The sequence below is a fragment of the Carex rostrata genome, chromosome 25 (genome assembly GCF_964058835.1).
Source record: "Carex rostrata chromosome 25, lpCarRost1.2, whole genome shotgun sequence".
Lineage (NCBI taxonomy): Eukaryota > Viridiplantae > Streptophyta > Magnoliopsida > Poales > Cyperaceae > Carex > Carex rostrata.
Genome location: NC_135942.1, coordinates 1775612 through 1789666, shown reverse-complemented (window position 1 = coordinate 1789666; position 14055 = coordinate 1775612). Strand labels below are relative to the sequence as shown.

The following is a 14055-nucleotide window of genomic DNA, read 5'->3' as shown; positions in this document are numbered from 1 at the left end:
AAGATGCTATAATAATACAAATATCAGAAACAACGACAATAAAGCAAGTAACACATATGACAAGCATAAGATTTGATTTATTTGTGATTCATATTTAACCTTTTATAATCTTACAAAGCCCCCATTCTTAATGTCATATTTCTAAGATTTAAACATATGAAGATAGCAAAACATCAATTTCACTATTATAAACTACACTTCATGACGTTAATTACTTATTTGCAAACTTAACCTAAATAAAATATTGTGGTGCAGTATACAAGCATAGTTAATGAGATATTACCATAAATATATACTTGTTATTCAACAACGGACTACGAACTCAAGTCATGTCCTTAAATTTCAATTTATTTGGAAGAGCTTGATGTGCCGTTTTGAGAATTAAATAAACGGCACATCTAGTTTACTGCATTTTTCATAGCAGCATATAATCGTTAGATGTGGTAATTTTTAAATTTTTTTATATGGAATAAGCAACTTAATCTTTCTTAAATTAAAACCTATTTCTATCATACTGTTATATTTTCTTTTCTCCTCTGTGCATCCCTACAGACCAAAAAGAAAATGCAGGATCTGAGGAACCCACTTCCCGAGCCGACTCCGCATCTTTAGATGCTCGGACTCCTCATTGAGACAGACTGCAAATCGCAGAACCATATAAAATATAAGATTGGCAAAAAGAAAGAAAAATCAGGATAAAAAAGAAAAATATTAGAAGAAACTTCAAAACAACCTACCTAGGCCTAGATGCTGAAACTAACAGGCCCTGCACAGCCCCATTTCTAATTTTGTATGAAAAGTATTTGTATTACAAAATTTCTAATCCGCTTGCAGAATGCCCCGGCTTTGCAACCACTGCAACAAATCATCCTTATCAGCCACAAAGCTGCCCGCCTTTTCCGGGCACTTGTGAAGCGGGGTCCCTGACTCTGACAAATACCCGTCCAAGTACCTGGTAAGCACTGACTTGAATCTATCCAACCCATGTCCAGTGTATACCCTAAATTGAGGAGGCAAACTTTCTCTATCCTCCACTGCCTCAGCCACACTCTCAAACCAATCGTGCAAAGCTGCCTTAGCTGCACCAAGAGAGAGTCTACGCAAGTCAACCGACCATTCACTTGGCCGCCTTGTTTCTATATGCGGGTACAACCCGTAAATATTTCCCAAGTGGAAAAGCTCATGAGGTCTATGTGAAGGGAAACCGAGTTCGTCAGTGCAAATTTCTATCAAGCAGTTGCAATATGGTCTACGTACATTAACCGGTGCTCTGTTGAGTAACTCACGGAAGGATTTTTGAATTTCGTCAAATCCGACCAGCTTATCCCGTAACATGCATATTAATTTATATAGTGTAGGATTGGCCTTTTCTATACAACCTAGTATAGCATTCATTTGCTTCTCATCTTTACATTGGGCCATTGTCGATAGCAAACAACAGCAAAGCAGGTCGTCAATTTCAGATGGTACTGAAACAAAACATAATTTTGATGAATTTTTAATCTTACACATTATATGTATTTTAAGCAAATGCAAAAGTGTAGATGAGTTAGATTTCCTATTGAACCAGGTTATGACCCAAGATGGGCTCACTGTCCCGTTCTTTCTTTCTTTCTTTTTTTGTCCCAAATGAACTGCAATTAGACATGTATGAAAGATTCACTTCTATTTTAGTTTCAGTTGGCATGCAAAATGAAATCCACATACCAGCACTGCACTTGACTGGTCCTGGTATAAAAATCCAAGATTGCAATTCATATAAATGCATTTATTAGGTCAATATATTACCTGTTTTCATGGCCGCAGCAAATACAACTACCACATCATCTACTCTCCCTTGCTTGCCCAAGCAATCGATTAAAGAAGTATAGCTTGTCACGTCTGGTTGTAGGTTTCTCTGTGGCATCTCTTCAAACAGCAAATGCCATGCACGCTCACTCTTGCCACTCCGGCAGTACAGTTTGATCATAACAGAGTAGGTCCACTTGTCAGGGCGCCATTTCTGTGACCGTTTCATGTCCTCAAATATCCTCTCTGCTTCTGAGTCTGTCTCAAGATTAGCGCACATGGTTAATATCGTGTTGTATAGGATTTGATCCACAGGCCACCTGTTGTACAGAGTATTAGACATATTAGGATCACATATTTCAATGGTACCAAGTGTTTTATCAAAATTTGAAATGGCACCCGATATTTCTCTCATTTGGAAGTGGCGCCCAATTTCAGATATATTTACGACTTGAGCCAATAATGAGATTGAAAAGATATATATTCTGATTTATATTGACCTTTTTACTGACTGATCTGATAAGCCTGTATTTTCCTAAATTAAATTTCATTAAAATTCAATCGAGCCAAATTAACACTTTCAGGTCTCAACAGCTTAAAAATACGAGAAATGGAGATACACTTTCTGGATGTTTTAATAGAAATTGTTTTAAAAAGTTGTTTGCTAATTGCAAGTACGAGAAATGGAGATAGCTATTTGCAACCACAGTAAAATATATGGTGTAATTTGCAAAAGTTGTTTCTAATGTTGTTTGTTAAATGGTAGCATCCAGTCCTTGTACAGTGATAGGTTGGCTCCTATAGACAAACAGGTCTAATAGCAGTAGCATCACTTTGTATCTATGTTGTGTTTATTTTGTTGTAACTACAGGGGGTCGTAGCTCTGCCCCAAAAATAAGTTTCAAATAATATTTCAGGTAACAAAAACTAAAATAAACCCCTCCAGGCCTCCAGCTAGAATTCTGTCCCTCCAGTTGGTACGTGCCAGTTATTGGACGAACCAACTTAGTTTGGTGCCCCTGATTTATTACCATGAGTTACAAACTAGGGATTACCATATGAAACTGGTACAGATATGAGGTGGTACTTAACTTAAGCCCATAAACCCTGCTATCAAAGGAAAAGCAAACATAACCTTTGCTTGTTTTGAAAAGAGAAAAACATTCTCTGACAAACCTGTTTTCTTTCATGCGGGCCCATACATCCATGGCATCTTGATTACGCTTGTACTTCCCATATATCCTCAAAATAGCAGTGAGGGTCCGTGCATTAGGATTCACTCCCAACTGACACATCTCCTCAAACAGGTCTTTGGCTATATTGACTCGCCCGGCCCGCCCGAATCCATTAATGAGGGTGTTATACACCACCACATTTGGCACAATTTCGAGCCGTTTCATTTCATCGCGTACATACAACATCCCGTCTTGGTCACCCGCATCCCCAAACAACTTCCCTAGTATCGAAAACACCACCTTTCAATATAAAACAGCAAGAATTAAGTACTTAATTAAAGTGCCAAAAATGAAAATTGTATCAACTAGACAATTAAATGGGAGAGAATGGCGCACATGGTCAGGCTTCCAACCAGCAGCACGACCTCTCTCATAAAGAACAAACGCCTCCTGTCTCTTGCCAAGAACTGCGTACACCTTAAGTACCGAAGAGAAAGTAACCTCATCTGGTGTCACTCCTGCACTATACATTCTATCAAACCATTCAATCGCCTTATCAAATCTTCGGCATTGATGCGCGGCTGTTATAACAGTTGAATACGTGATATTATCTGGTTGAGGCCCATGATCAAGCATCTGATGTGCAATCTGATCCATATGGTCCCATTGCCTCGCAGCACGTTGAGATTTCAGAACCAAATTGTAGAAAATGGTTTCCAGTTGGAAAGATGATTCTTCCAGCCATTCAAGCAAGAGAATGGATTTTTCGGGGTGGCGAAAGAAAGACTTAAGAAGAGACAGTGCGTCGTCGTGAGATGGGGGAGATGGAAAAGCATTGGATAGGGTAGAGAAGAAAATAGCTTTATCAGAATTGGGAATGGAGGTTAGAGTTTTGATAAGGGTCGGGTCGAGGGATGCGGATTGGTTTCGATTGGAGGCCGGTTTGGTTCTCTGTTGGCGTTCGAGTGAGATGATATTGGGTTTGGATTTGGTGGGGTTGAGCCAAGTGGGTTTCGAATTAACCGGTTCGCTCTGCGCAGGTTCTTTGAGTAGGGAAAGAGAGAGCGGGCGAAGCTGCTCCGAAATGGAGGAGTGGCACTGGAGGGAGGGAGTGGAGGTGATGGAGGTGAATTTGGGAAAGAAGGATTTGGAGGGTATAAAAGAGGGCGCAGCCATTGTGGACGGAGAAAGGGTGGAGAGAGGTGGCGCCATGGATGGATGTTCTATCCACTACGAGCAGGAAGCGATAAGTGATATTAGCAGGACAAGAGACTTTGAAGTTCCCTTTTGCAAATAAAGCCCCGTATATTCAGATATTGGATAAATATCTTTTTGGTTCGAGATATTTGAAGGGCGTGAAGTGAATTATGTATCTCCTATTGTGAAGGACAAACTGTTATTTATTACAACAAACTTATACTCTAATCGTCTCCAATGTGCAATTTGCTTCTTTGAGAAATTGCATGGAAGCCACCTGGAGAAAGAAAAGTACGTATGAGGTAAAAAGATTTGAGTAAAGATGTTGTCACGGTCCCTCTAATAACCTTCCTTTTTTGTTCCCTCACATTGTCAAAATTCATTCTTTTCAATCTTCTCTTAGAAAGAAAAAAAAAATGCAACATAACTCAAAACTCACCTTGTTCTTCTCCTCTACTGCTCGCCACCATCTACCCATGCCGACAGTTGTGATGGCGGTCAAGATCCGGCGAGGCGAGCGTGGTGCACCGTCGAGATTCGGCAAGGAGAGCATGGTGCACCGTCGAGATCCGACGAGGAGAGCATGGTGCACCGTCAAGATTCGGCGGGGAGAGTGTGGTGCACCATTGGAGGGGGTCCATGCTAGTCCAGCGAAGGTTGTCACAGTGCAACATATAAATACTTTATTAGTTAGATATGAATACTTCAGTTGTTAGATATGCATACTTCATGTTACATATAAATACTTCTTGGAAGATGTGGGATGAGAGAGATGAATCTGACTTTCAATTTTGAATTGTATAAATTATTTTGAACATGTATTAATACTTCGTAATCGTCAGTATGAATAATTCTTTAGTTAGATATGAATACTTCATTGTTTTAGATATGCATACTAGTCTGTTGAGAATATTTCTTGGTCCCAATCTGGGCAGGTGTGAATATTATTAGTGTCAGATGTGAATATTGTTAGTGTCATGTGTGAATACTTCATTAGTTAGATATGAATAGTTATATATATGAATATTTCATTTGTTAGATATTGAGTACTTCATTAGTTAGATATGAATAATTCATTTGTTAGATATGCATAGTTCACGTTAGATATGAATACTTCTTGGAAGAGGTGGGTGAGAGAGATGAATTTTGAATTGTATAAATTATTTCGAACATGTATGAATACTTCGTAATTGTCAGCATGAATACTTCTTGGAAGAGGTGGGGTGAGAGAGATGAATCTAACTTTGAATTTTGAATTGTTTAAATTATTTCAAACATGTATGAATACTTCGTAATCGTCAGTATGAATACTTTATTTGTTTAAATATGAATACTTCTTTATTTAGATATGAATAATATATAGATTCGCTGTAGTGGTCCCCAATCTTGGCAAATGTCGCTTTCAGACGATTGCGGTCCCCAATCCAGGCTGTCACAAGACGTCAGCGGTCCCCCTGGTCGTTACTGGTCCCCTCCAGCTTGTGTTTACATATGACGAATAATTCTGATAATAAGTATGAATACTATACGTTTTGACTATTAATAAAATAGCATTAATCTTGCTCTTTGGTGATAGTTAGCACGTTTTAACTATTTTTTTTGTCTTTTAGTGCGGATGACAGATAGGAGACTGAAGTAGGGAGACTGTTAGTCGATCCCCCCTATGTCAGTATTACTATTCTATTATATACTGCTCATATAAAACTCTTGTAACGTTTGGTTCCAAATTAGAGTGTTAGCTTAGCAATGACAATAAAAAGCTCGGTACATATATAAATCAACTCCCTCACAGTAACTTTTTACATTAGAAAAATATTATGAACTCCCTTACAATAATCTTTTACACTTCAAGCAATTAGAAAAACATGATATTAAAGAGAGCTACCAGTACCAACTTAATACAACAAGTCAATCTGATTACCAACTGACGCACCTCAGAGTGGCATGTCAGACTCGCCAGTCAAAACACCTAGTATAGCAGTAAATCTAGGTTGGCATCAACACTACTATATTATTCTGGTAATTCTCAAAGCGCAATACTGATCCAGATCATAAATCTAATATTGTTGCTCAGGGAAAGTCCAAATAAACTAGATAAATCCTATTAAATAGCTTTCATCATCAGTAACAATAAGAAAGCCAACCCTCGAGACTTCAACAACTACTATCAGTATCTGCAGGTAGTAAATAACAGTAGCACCTTGTTAAAGTTATCAGACTGCAATTAATTAATCCCTCAAAACAGTGAGAAGAGGCCAACATCTAAAGTGTAGCAGCAGTTATCACCTTACCAGTTTATCCAGACTACAACAATGCATGAGCAACAAGTACCAATCAAGCTGTTACATTGTATGGTCACTGAATACCCTGGATTTATTTCTACCAAACCAACTATCTAATTACTTAGTAGTATAAATACCAGAAAACCCTTTATGCTCTGTGACAAATACTGTCAGAAGACTTGGTTTTGGGTTAAAAACTCAGAATCTTAAAGAACATCAAGAGATTTGCACTTAAACGAACTACAAATATTGCTGTTACTAATGAGCCACGACTGCAGGAGTTTAGAATAGTTCTTCCGATGCGCAATTAAGCTCCAATGCAAGATATTTTGACAATTATTGACATAGAAGATCATTACTTGTAAAAATTATCACAAGTGGGATAATAAAGAAAACCTACAAAATAACCAATTAAGCAAAGAAGATACATAGAATTCAATTTGAGGAAGTTTAAACAATAGATTTGAAAAAAGGTCACACCCATTTAAAAGGCCCTCTAATGCTTTGCTGTGTTCTTTTGAATGGAAGAAAGGGTGGCACGGTGAGTGTCAAAAGAGATGGCAGCAGGTTGAGATCCTCATTTTGAGGTTGGTGTATGGTAGCATCATTCTAATTGGAGGAGATCCTACACTGAAAAAGTTGAGAGGTTTTGAGTCGGAGTGTTTCTTTTTTATTTCTTTAGAACCAGAAACAAATTGGGGAGAGAAAAACGATAAATAAACAATGCCACACAGACACAGGTCTTTTTACTGGTAATAGAGTCACGCTTTTCACTCTTCCATTGAAAAACAAAGGCCATCTTTTGCTCTTCCAACCTGGGTGGAAGAGCACTGTGAAATCCATTCAAAAATTTTATTTCGCCTTTGAAAGTACTCGTCGGATATTCCATCCAAAATAAAGCTACCAAACAGACTATTATTATTTTTGACAAACTTCTAGTTAGATTCCAAATAGAAATGCAGGATAAAATATGGATATTCTCCTTTGAAAGTTCAATCAAGAACCAACTGATCACGCAATTAATTAGCAACAAGTTCAATAATGCTGCTCTCAATCAAAGACAAGTACCAAAACATAATTATTAACGGGCACCATCATTTTTCTTTTGGAGCAGGAGATTTCCGATGGGCATCCGACTGAATTTGGTTCGATGCTCAGTAATACCAGTTCGAACCACGTTGGGATTCGCACAAATCTAAACCGTCCGTGCGAATCTCAAGGTGGATTGGATGGTTCCAACCAGGCATTGAACCAAATCGGTTTGATGCCCATCATAACCCTTTCTTTTTATGCTAACAAATGTTGTCACCATTGCCAGAGACAATTATAACAATATGAAATGCAAAATATGCGGAAAGCTAAGGACTCCAAATTTCATTCAGCAAAAACAATTAAAATACAAAACTTCAAAATCCTAATAGAGGACTCTATAAACCTGCACCCCCCACCCCAATAAAACAATTAAATAAAGAAAGAAAAACAAAACTAACCCAGAATAATTTTATTCAGAAAGTGCACAACAATTAGGGGCTTGTCAAATCCTTCTCTCTTCCTTGCTTGAAACGAGCCATCAGAACTATTTAATCAAGTCATCACATCTCACTTGCACAAGCTGGAGTTGACTTGGGTGTTCTCAGTTCAGCCTTCTCCTCTTACGCAAATGATGCGCCGGTCCCCCATCTACATCCAGTGAGCCTCCTGTATTGCCACTTCCACCTGAGGTAGATGCACCAGCTGTACCATTACCACCAGTTCTGACACGCCTCCTCTGAGCCCTAGACGAACCCGCACTACTATTGCGCCGCTCCGAAGCAGAAGCAGGTCCTTCTGAGTTACCAGTGGCCGCACCAGGATCTCCTTGTATCACTGCCATTGTGCTGGATGCAGACACCTGATCTGCTGCAAGTGCCGCAGCAACCTGGTCCCCACCAGCTGGTCTCTCCAAACTGGATGGGTCCATTGGACTTGCCGAAGTTGAGGCTCCATTATTATTAGTACCATTCATGCTAGCAAACCGCCCGACGACCCGGCCCAAATCAGCCGTAATAGCTGCAAGCCTCTCTGTGCTAGCAAGACCATAGAGAGAGAAGCGGTGCCATAGATCAATCCCCTCTCTAAAGAGTGTAGCCGAATTAGGGTTTGGGTTTGCACTACTGCTGCCAGGATTCATCAAAGGGGGCCCTGAGTTTATTGTAGTATCCACCATCACATTCGGGATAACTTCAGCGCTGCTGCTACTGTTAGTACCGATATTAAACTCTTCTCTCTGGAGTCTCCTAGCACGGAGCCTGGTGAGAACCCGTCTCTGGGCCCCATCGAGCACTTCTTGCATGGCAGCATCTACATTCGGGTCAAACCGGTGGGATCCAGAAGCACCCGGGCGGATTTGTGGGTCCAACAAGCGCCTCATGGAAGACGCAATACCCTCACCGAACCGCCTAGAAACAGGTCTGAATTGCTGTCTGAAACTCTCGACCCGATTACCCCGGGGCCTGGGGGGGATCTTCACCCCATCCTCTCCAATCGGAGCAGTGCTCTTCGCCCTCTCTCCATTGGAATCTGAACCGCCACGGCCATAGATAGGAGTGATATTAGCATCAGTAACCTCCCCCTTGCAGACCGGGCACTCCCTGTGATCAGAGTGCACGTGCAGCCATTGGTACAAGCACGGCCAGCAGAACAAGTGGCCACATGAAGTCACCACTGGCTCGGTCGCCATTTCAAAGCAGACATTGCACTCGAAATTTGCACTAATGTTCTGCGCATTCTCTTTTGATTCTTCATCGGACGCCTCCTCCTCCATGGTACCAGCTTCCAACTTCACCTTATCCTTTCTCACATTTGCCTCTGCTGTTCTTTCAACACATGCAACCGTCTCCTGACCTGCTTGCAGCTCAGCAGCAGTGACACCTATAGTAGATGCTGACGCCATGTTTGGATTATTAGCCCCACTTCCATGTGAGAAGGATGACCTAAACCGCCGAGCCCTTAGCCTGGAGCTCGTCTCAATCAGGCGCCTGAACCGTAATTCTGGTCGAAGGAGCTCAGCACGGCCACTTGTCATGTAAGGAGGTGGTAGTTGAGGGTAGAAGCTAAACGGGATGTCGTCATTTGGGTTTTCCTGTGCCCTTGGATGGGGGATATATGCTTGTTGGGGAGGTGGAACAGGAGGTAGAGAGGGTGGGGCCACATAAGGAGGGGAATAAGGTACATGGGTCTCAGCAGAAAAGGCTGTCGGATCATCTACAATCATGAGACTTGGGTTTGTAGCTTCATCTAACTCATGCACAGGAGGTAACGGGTTCGGGTCAACCAGAGGCGGGTAGGAAGTGTTAAAAGACTCATAAGAAGGGAAGTAAGGCGTGTATTCAGGGCTAGGTGGGGTGCGATCCATTTGCGGGTTTGGGTCCATGGCAGGTGTTGAAGGTGAGTAAGGAGGGTGCGCGTGTGACTCTGCAGTTTCAATGTGGATAGAACTAGACCTGTTAGCAGGGGTATTACTGTCTTCAATTGAGGCAACTGAGCTAGATGAGGAGGAATTCATGGGGATGGAACTGAGTGCTAAGTCTGAACCTAAATCGGGTCGGGCACGGCGGGGTGAACGGGGCAATCCTAAGTAAAGATTCAGATCCATGTTGCTTCTCGTATTGGGTCTGTTTGAATCGTTTGCCTCATCTGCCATCAATTGTCTCTACTAAAAAAATTCCAACTTGGTTCGAAATTCAACAGAATAGAACTTTCTTTCTTCAAACTCGTCACCACTTTTAAGGTAAGAAATTTCTACTCCTAAAAGATAATCGAGCTGAAAAGGTGAGACTAGGAGATGGATTGAAGAGTCAACACAAGCTGAGAAACCCTAAATTTGAGAGATCCATTGTTGGGTTTTCTCAATTTGGGATTAATCCAAAAGAGAGTACCAAAAGAAGAGTAAACATAGGAGTTGGATAATCATACCATTCTTGCGTCTTCGAGTGGCGATTTGGGAATTTCTCCCCTTGTGACCATGTTTCTCTCTCAACCCGACTTAGAGAGAGAAAGCGAGAAAGATGTCTCTGTGGACTGTGTATGTAGATTATTTTGTGGAAAAAGGGTGGCGCAGCAGTTTTTTGCCAACTCCTGGTCCACGGTTTCAAATTCAGACTGATAACACGATTTTTCACCGGTCTAGCATTTTCTTTAAAAATCTGATCAACTATGTGTATTGTGTAGTCTGGTAATTTTCAGAATCAAAATGTTATTCTTAATTTGTATAGTGTTTGGTTGAGATTTAACGGTTAGAAGGTCTAATTTAAATATTTTAGTTTATGCCGAGTTAAGCTAGTTATTTTGATTGAGTTTTAAAGTTAAGTTAGAATTTTAATTATTTTTTGTTTGATTGAGATTTAAGGTTAAATTATGACTTAAGTTGAATTACTTTTTTGCTTCCTTTGACTTAATTATATATTTTTAAAATAGAATAATCTAATTAATAATGACATTACATAATTAGGAACACAAAAGTACTGAATAAAATAATTAGGAATTGAATTTTGTTCTAAGGGTTTTGGACAGAATCTCATCCAAAGCCGAGTCTTACCGTTTGATTTGCTTTAAGATTCGTGCCAACATATTTATAACTTAATAATTTTAAATGGCTAAGTAAATCTAAACTATCCGTATAAATTTTAAGATAGATCGGACAGTTTATAACAAATTTGGATGAGGTTTGTCCAAAGCCTTTGAACAAAATCTCCACCCAAATAAATTAATATGCATAATTATTAGGGTTAGCTCTGTTGAAATAGGATTTTGATCACTGTAGATTATTCATAATTATGTGTAGCTATGTTAAAATAGGATTTTGATTAGTGTATGCACCTTTGTTAATTATAATCCGACAACGTACACAATTAGAAACGTCAGGTGCAGCTTTATTAATTGTAACACGACAACCTACATAATTAGAAACACCAGGCGCAGCTCATTTAGTTATAATTTTTTAAAAATAAATAACCTAATTAATAATAACGTCACATAATTGAAAACACATAAATAATAAATTAAATAATTTATACGAATCATTATCAGGGTAGCTATGCTGAAATTGAATTTTGATTACCGTAGACTATTCATAGTTAAATGCGGCTCTATTAAAATAGAATTTTGATTAGTGTAGAACATCAGGTATAGCTCTGTCTGTTAAAAAACGGCAATTAATGTACATAGAAACACCAAGTGCAAGCTCTGTTAATATATTTTTAAAAATGAAATAATGAAGATAATAATATGAGCACTACAACCTTTGTAATTTAAAAAAGTTTGAAAATTAAATAGGCTAATACAAATAAAATAAATCTCACTCGTAAATAAACTACCATTATTACATATTTATATAACTCACTTATTGAGTAGAACTAGGGTGTTATTAAGTTCATCAAGATTTTATGTGAACTCAATTTTAAAACCTATCAAATTTGTCAAATGATCAAATTTAAATCATCAAAACTCATCTACTTTACGAGTATTGTATCTATATGCAAAATATATATATATATATATATATATATATATATTTTCAAATTAATTTTGTATCGAGTCAAATGGTCAAAAAATATTAAAAAAATGAATGCAATAAAATTATTTATAGATCTTCTAATTTTTGACCGATTGACTTTATACTAAATTAATTTGAAAGTTTAATATTTTCACACGTAGACACATCACTCGTAATTAACTCGTAATTAGTGATTACTGTGTTTGGAGGTGATTTCCTGCTATCGTAATTAGTGATTACTGTGTTTACGATAGAGAATTACGTGCAGATCTATCGTTTGAAGTCAATATGATAGGTTTTAGTTTGAGTTCACAAAGACACCTATTGTTGAGTTCACAAAAGGAGCCGATGCTAATTCTTAGATATAAGTTCACACATGCAAAATGGTTGGTGCAAATTCATAACTTTCTTTCTTAATCATTCAGATTTTTCTCTCACTTTTTTGTATCGATTGTGTTTCTTAGGAGGCGTTTGGTTTATACTTTAGGAGGTGATTTTCTGCTATCGTAATTCTCTAAAAAGTGATTACTGTGTTTGGCAAACTAAGGGAATAGATGTGATAATCCATCATTCCTTTCTATTTTGATTCCATAGATCTATGACTATCGCGCTAGTCAGAAATAACATGGATTTTTCGTATTCCAACCGGACGGTAATCACTCCTGTAGTGCTATTTCTTAAAAAAAAAAAAAAAAAAATTCAATGCAAGCCTCTTCTCTCCTCTCCGACTTCTCTCCTTTTCGACGAATACCACTCTCCGACTTTTCAATTTGCGCTCTCTCTTTATCCTAGTTAACTCTTCTCTTCAATCAGTTTTTCTTTGACCCGATGCAGGAGTACGACTCAACCGTGAACCAGCGACTCGCCCGTACCACGAACTAACAATGTTGATATTTTCTCTCTTTTTCCTTGTGTAAATAATTATTTAATACTTGATTATTGATTATAATATTAAATGTTATCCTCACATGATTGAAACAAATTAACTGTATTATCTGGTTCAATTTCTAATTCGATTGATTGAATGACTTGATTAGTTCGGCTTAATTTATGCGAACTAAATAAGCTTTTTTCGAACAATATTTAGTTAATAATTTAAAAGTAGTAAAGCCATATCTCGATAGCTATTGCAATAGTTATATACAAATCAAATAAAATAATGACATATTCCTTTAAATATTGAAACGATAACCATGCACAAACCAAATATAATAATGACACATTCTTTGAAATAATATTCTCAGATATTACAATTTGAAATTCTTTTATTCTCTGAAATGAACTATAACACAAATTAAACGTCCCCTAATTAAGTCAAGAGAAAGAGTATGTGCGCTTAATATTACATGTATTCAGAGATTTTTTTTTTTTCTTCTGCGCTTAATATTGCAGTAAGTGCGTTTAATATAGCACGTCCTAAAATGCCACAACCAAAAAATCAGCCACATACACACGCAAATTACTCTAAATTTTTTTAGTTATATTAACAATACAAGTAGCAACTTAATATTTTGTGTATATTACAACACTAACATAATATTTATTAATATTTTGATTAATTTAGTTTCTATTTGTCAAAATGAAGCCATAAAAAAAAAATCAAACTATCAAAATATCCCGAATTGAACCGAATAAAAAAACAAATGAATCGTTTTATCTGAAATAAATTTTAATTAAATGAAAAATAAACGAACAGAATTTAAAAAAAATATATATGAACTTAATATTTTGCATACAATCTTACAACACTAACATAATTTGCTAATATTTTGATTCATTTAGGTTTTAGTCATCAAAACTAAACTGTAATAAATAATAACAATCAAAATATAAACGAAAATAAAACCAAATCGATCCAAATAATACGAACAACCAAACCATTTTATTCAAAATAAACTGACACGTTGAAAAACGAACAAATCGAATCATCCCGCAGAAACATAAAATAAAAACGTCGCCTGAGAGATTCGAACTCTCGCGGGGAAACCCCATGTACTTAGCAGGCACACGCCTTAACCACTCGGCCAAAGCGACTTTTGTTAATAAATTTTATTATTAATATATTTGTTAGCTTTACTAA

At 37.8% G+C, this 14055-nt stretch overlaps 2 protein-coding genes and 1 non-coding gene across 5 annotated transcripts; all 3 read right to left on the bottom strand.

The window, feature by feature from the left end:
- Positions 1-396: 396 nt before the first annotated feature.
- On the bottom strand, positions 397-4238 carry LOC144576224 (pentatricopeptide (PPR) repeat-containing protein). 2 transcript variants are annotated; one of them, XR_013518619.1, is made up of 5 exons: positions 3360-4238; positions 2965-3263; positions 1789-2108; positions 738-1469; positions 397-638 (listed from the first exon to the last, which is right to left on the bottom strand). XR_013518619.1 is itself a non-coding variant. In XM_078326527.1 (4 exons), the coding sequence occupies exons 1-4, from the start codon at positions 4173-4175 to the stop codon at positions 820-822; spliced, it is 2085 nt and encodes a 694-aa protein (XP_078182653.1). In that variant the 5' UTR covers positions 4176-4238; the 3' UTR covers positions 629-819. The 2 variants fall into 2 exon arrangements, 1 of the variants encoding a protein (XP_078182653.1); XM_078326527.1 differs by having other exon boundaries at positions 629-1469.
- A 2410-nt stretch (positions 4239-6648) lies between these two features.
- Positions 6649-10537, bottom strand: LOC144576223 (uncharacterized). Of its 2 annotated transcripts, none has more exons than XM_078326525.1 (2): positions 7933-10537; positions 6649-7072 (listed from the first exon to the last, which is right to left on the bottom strand). In XM_078326525.1, the coding sequence occupies exon 1, from the start codon at positions 10122-10124 to the stop codon at positions 8076-8078; it is 2049 nt and encodes a 682-aa protein (XP_078182651.1). In that variant the 5' UTR covers positions 10125-10537; the 3' UTR covers positions 6649-7072; positions 7933-8075. The 2 variants fall into 2 exon arrangements, with proteins under 2 accessions (XP_078182651.1, XP_078182652.1); XM_078326526.1 differs by having other exon boundaries at positions 6649-7067.
- Positions 10538-13927: 3390 nt separating this feature from the next.
- Positions 13928-14009, bottom strand: TRNAS-GCU (transfer RNA serine (anticodon GCU)). The gene has a single exon. It is a non-coding gene; the product is annotated as a tRNA-Ser (tRNA).
- Positions 14010-14055: the final 46 nt, after the last annotated feature.

Bases quoted from the DNA above. Each gene is read 5' to 3' on its own strand.
- LOC144576224 (XM_078326527.1), bottom strand. From the start codon at position 4,175: ATGGCGCCACCTCTCTCCACCCTTTCTCCGTCCACAATGGCTGCGCCC. The intron at 3,264-3,359 runs GTGCGCCATTCT...TTATATTGAAAG, and splicing joins CTGGTTGGAAGCCTGACCAT to GTGGTGTTTTCGATACTAGG. The intron at 1,470-1,788 runs GTAATATATTGA...GTTTTGTTTCAG, and splicing joins TGCTGCGGCCATGAAAACAG to TACCATCTGAAATTGACGAC.
- LOC144576223 (XM_078326525.1), bottom strand. From the start codon at position 10,124: ATGGCAGATGAGGCAAACGATTCAAACAGACCCAATACGAGAAGCAAC.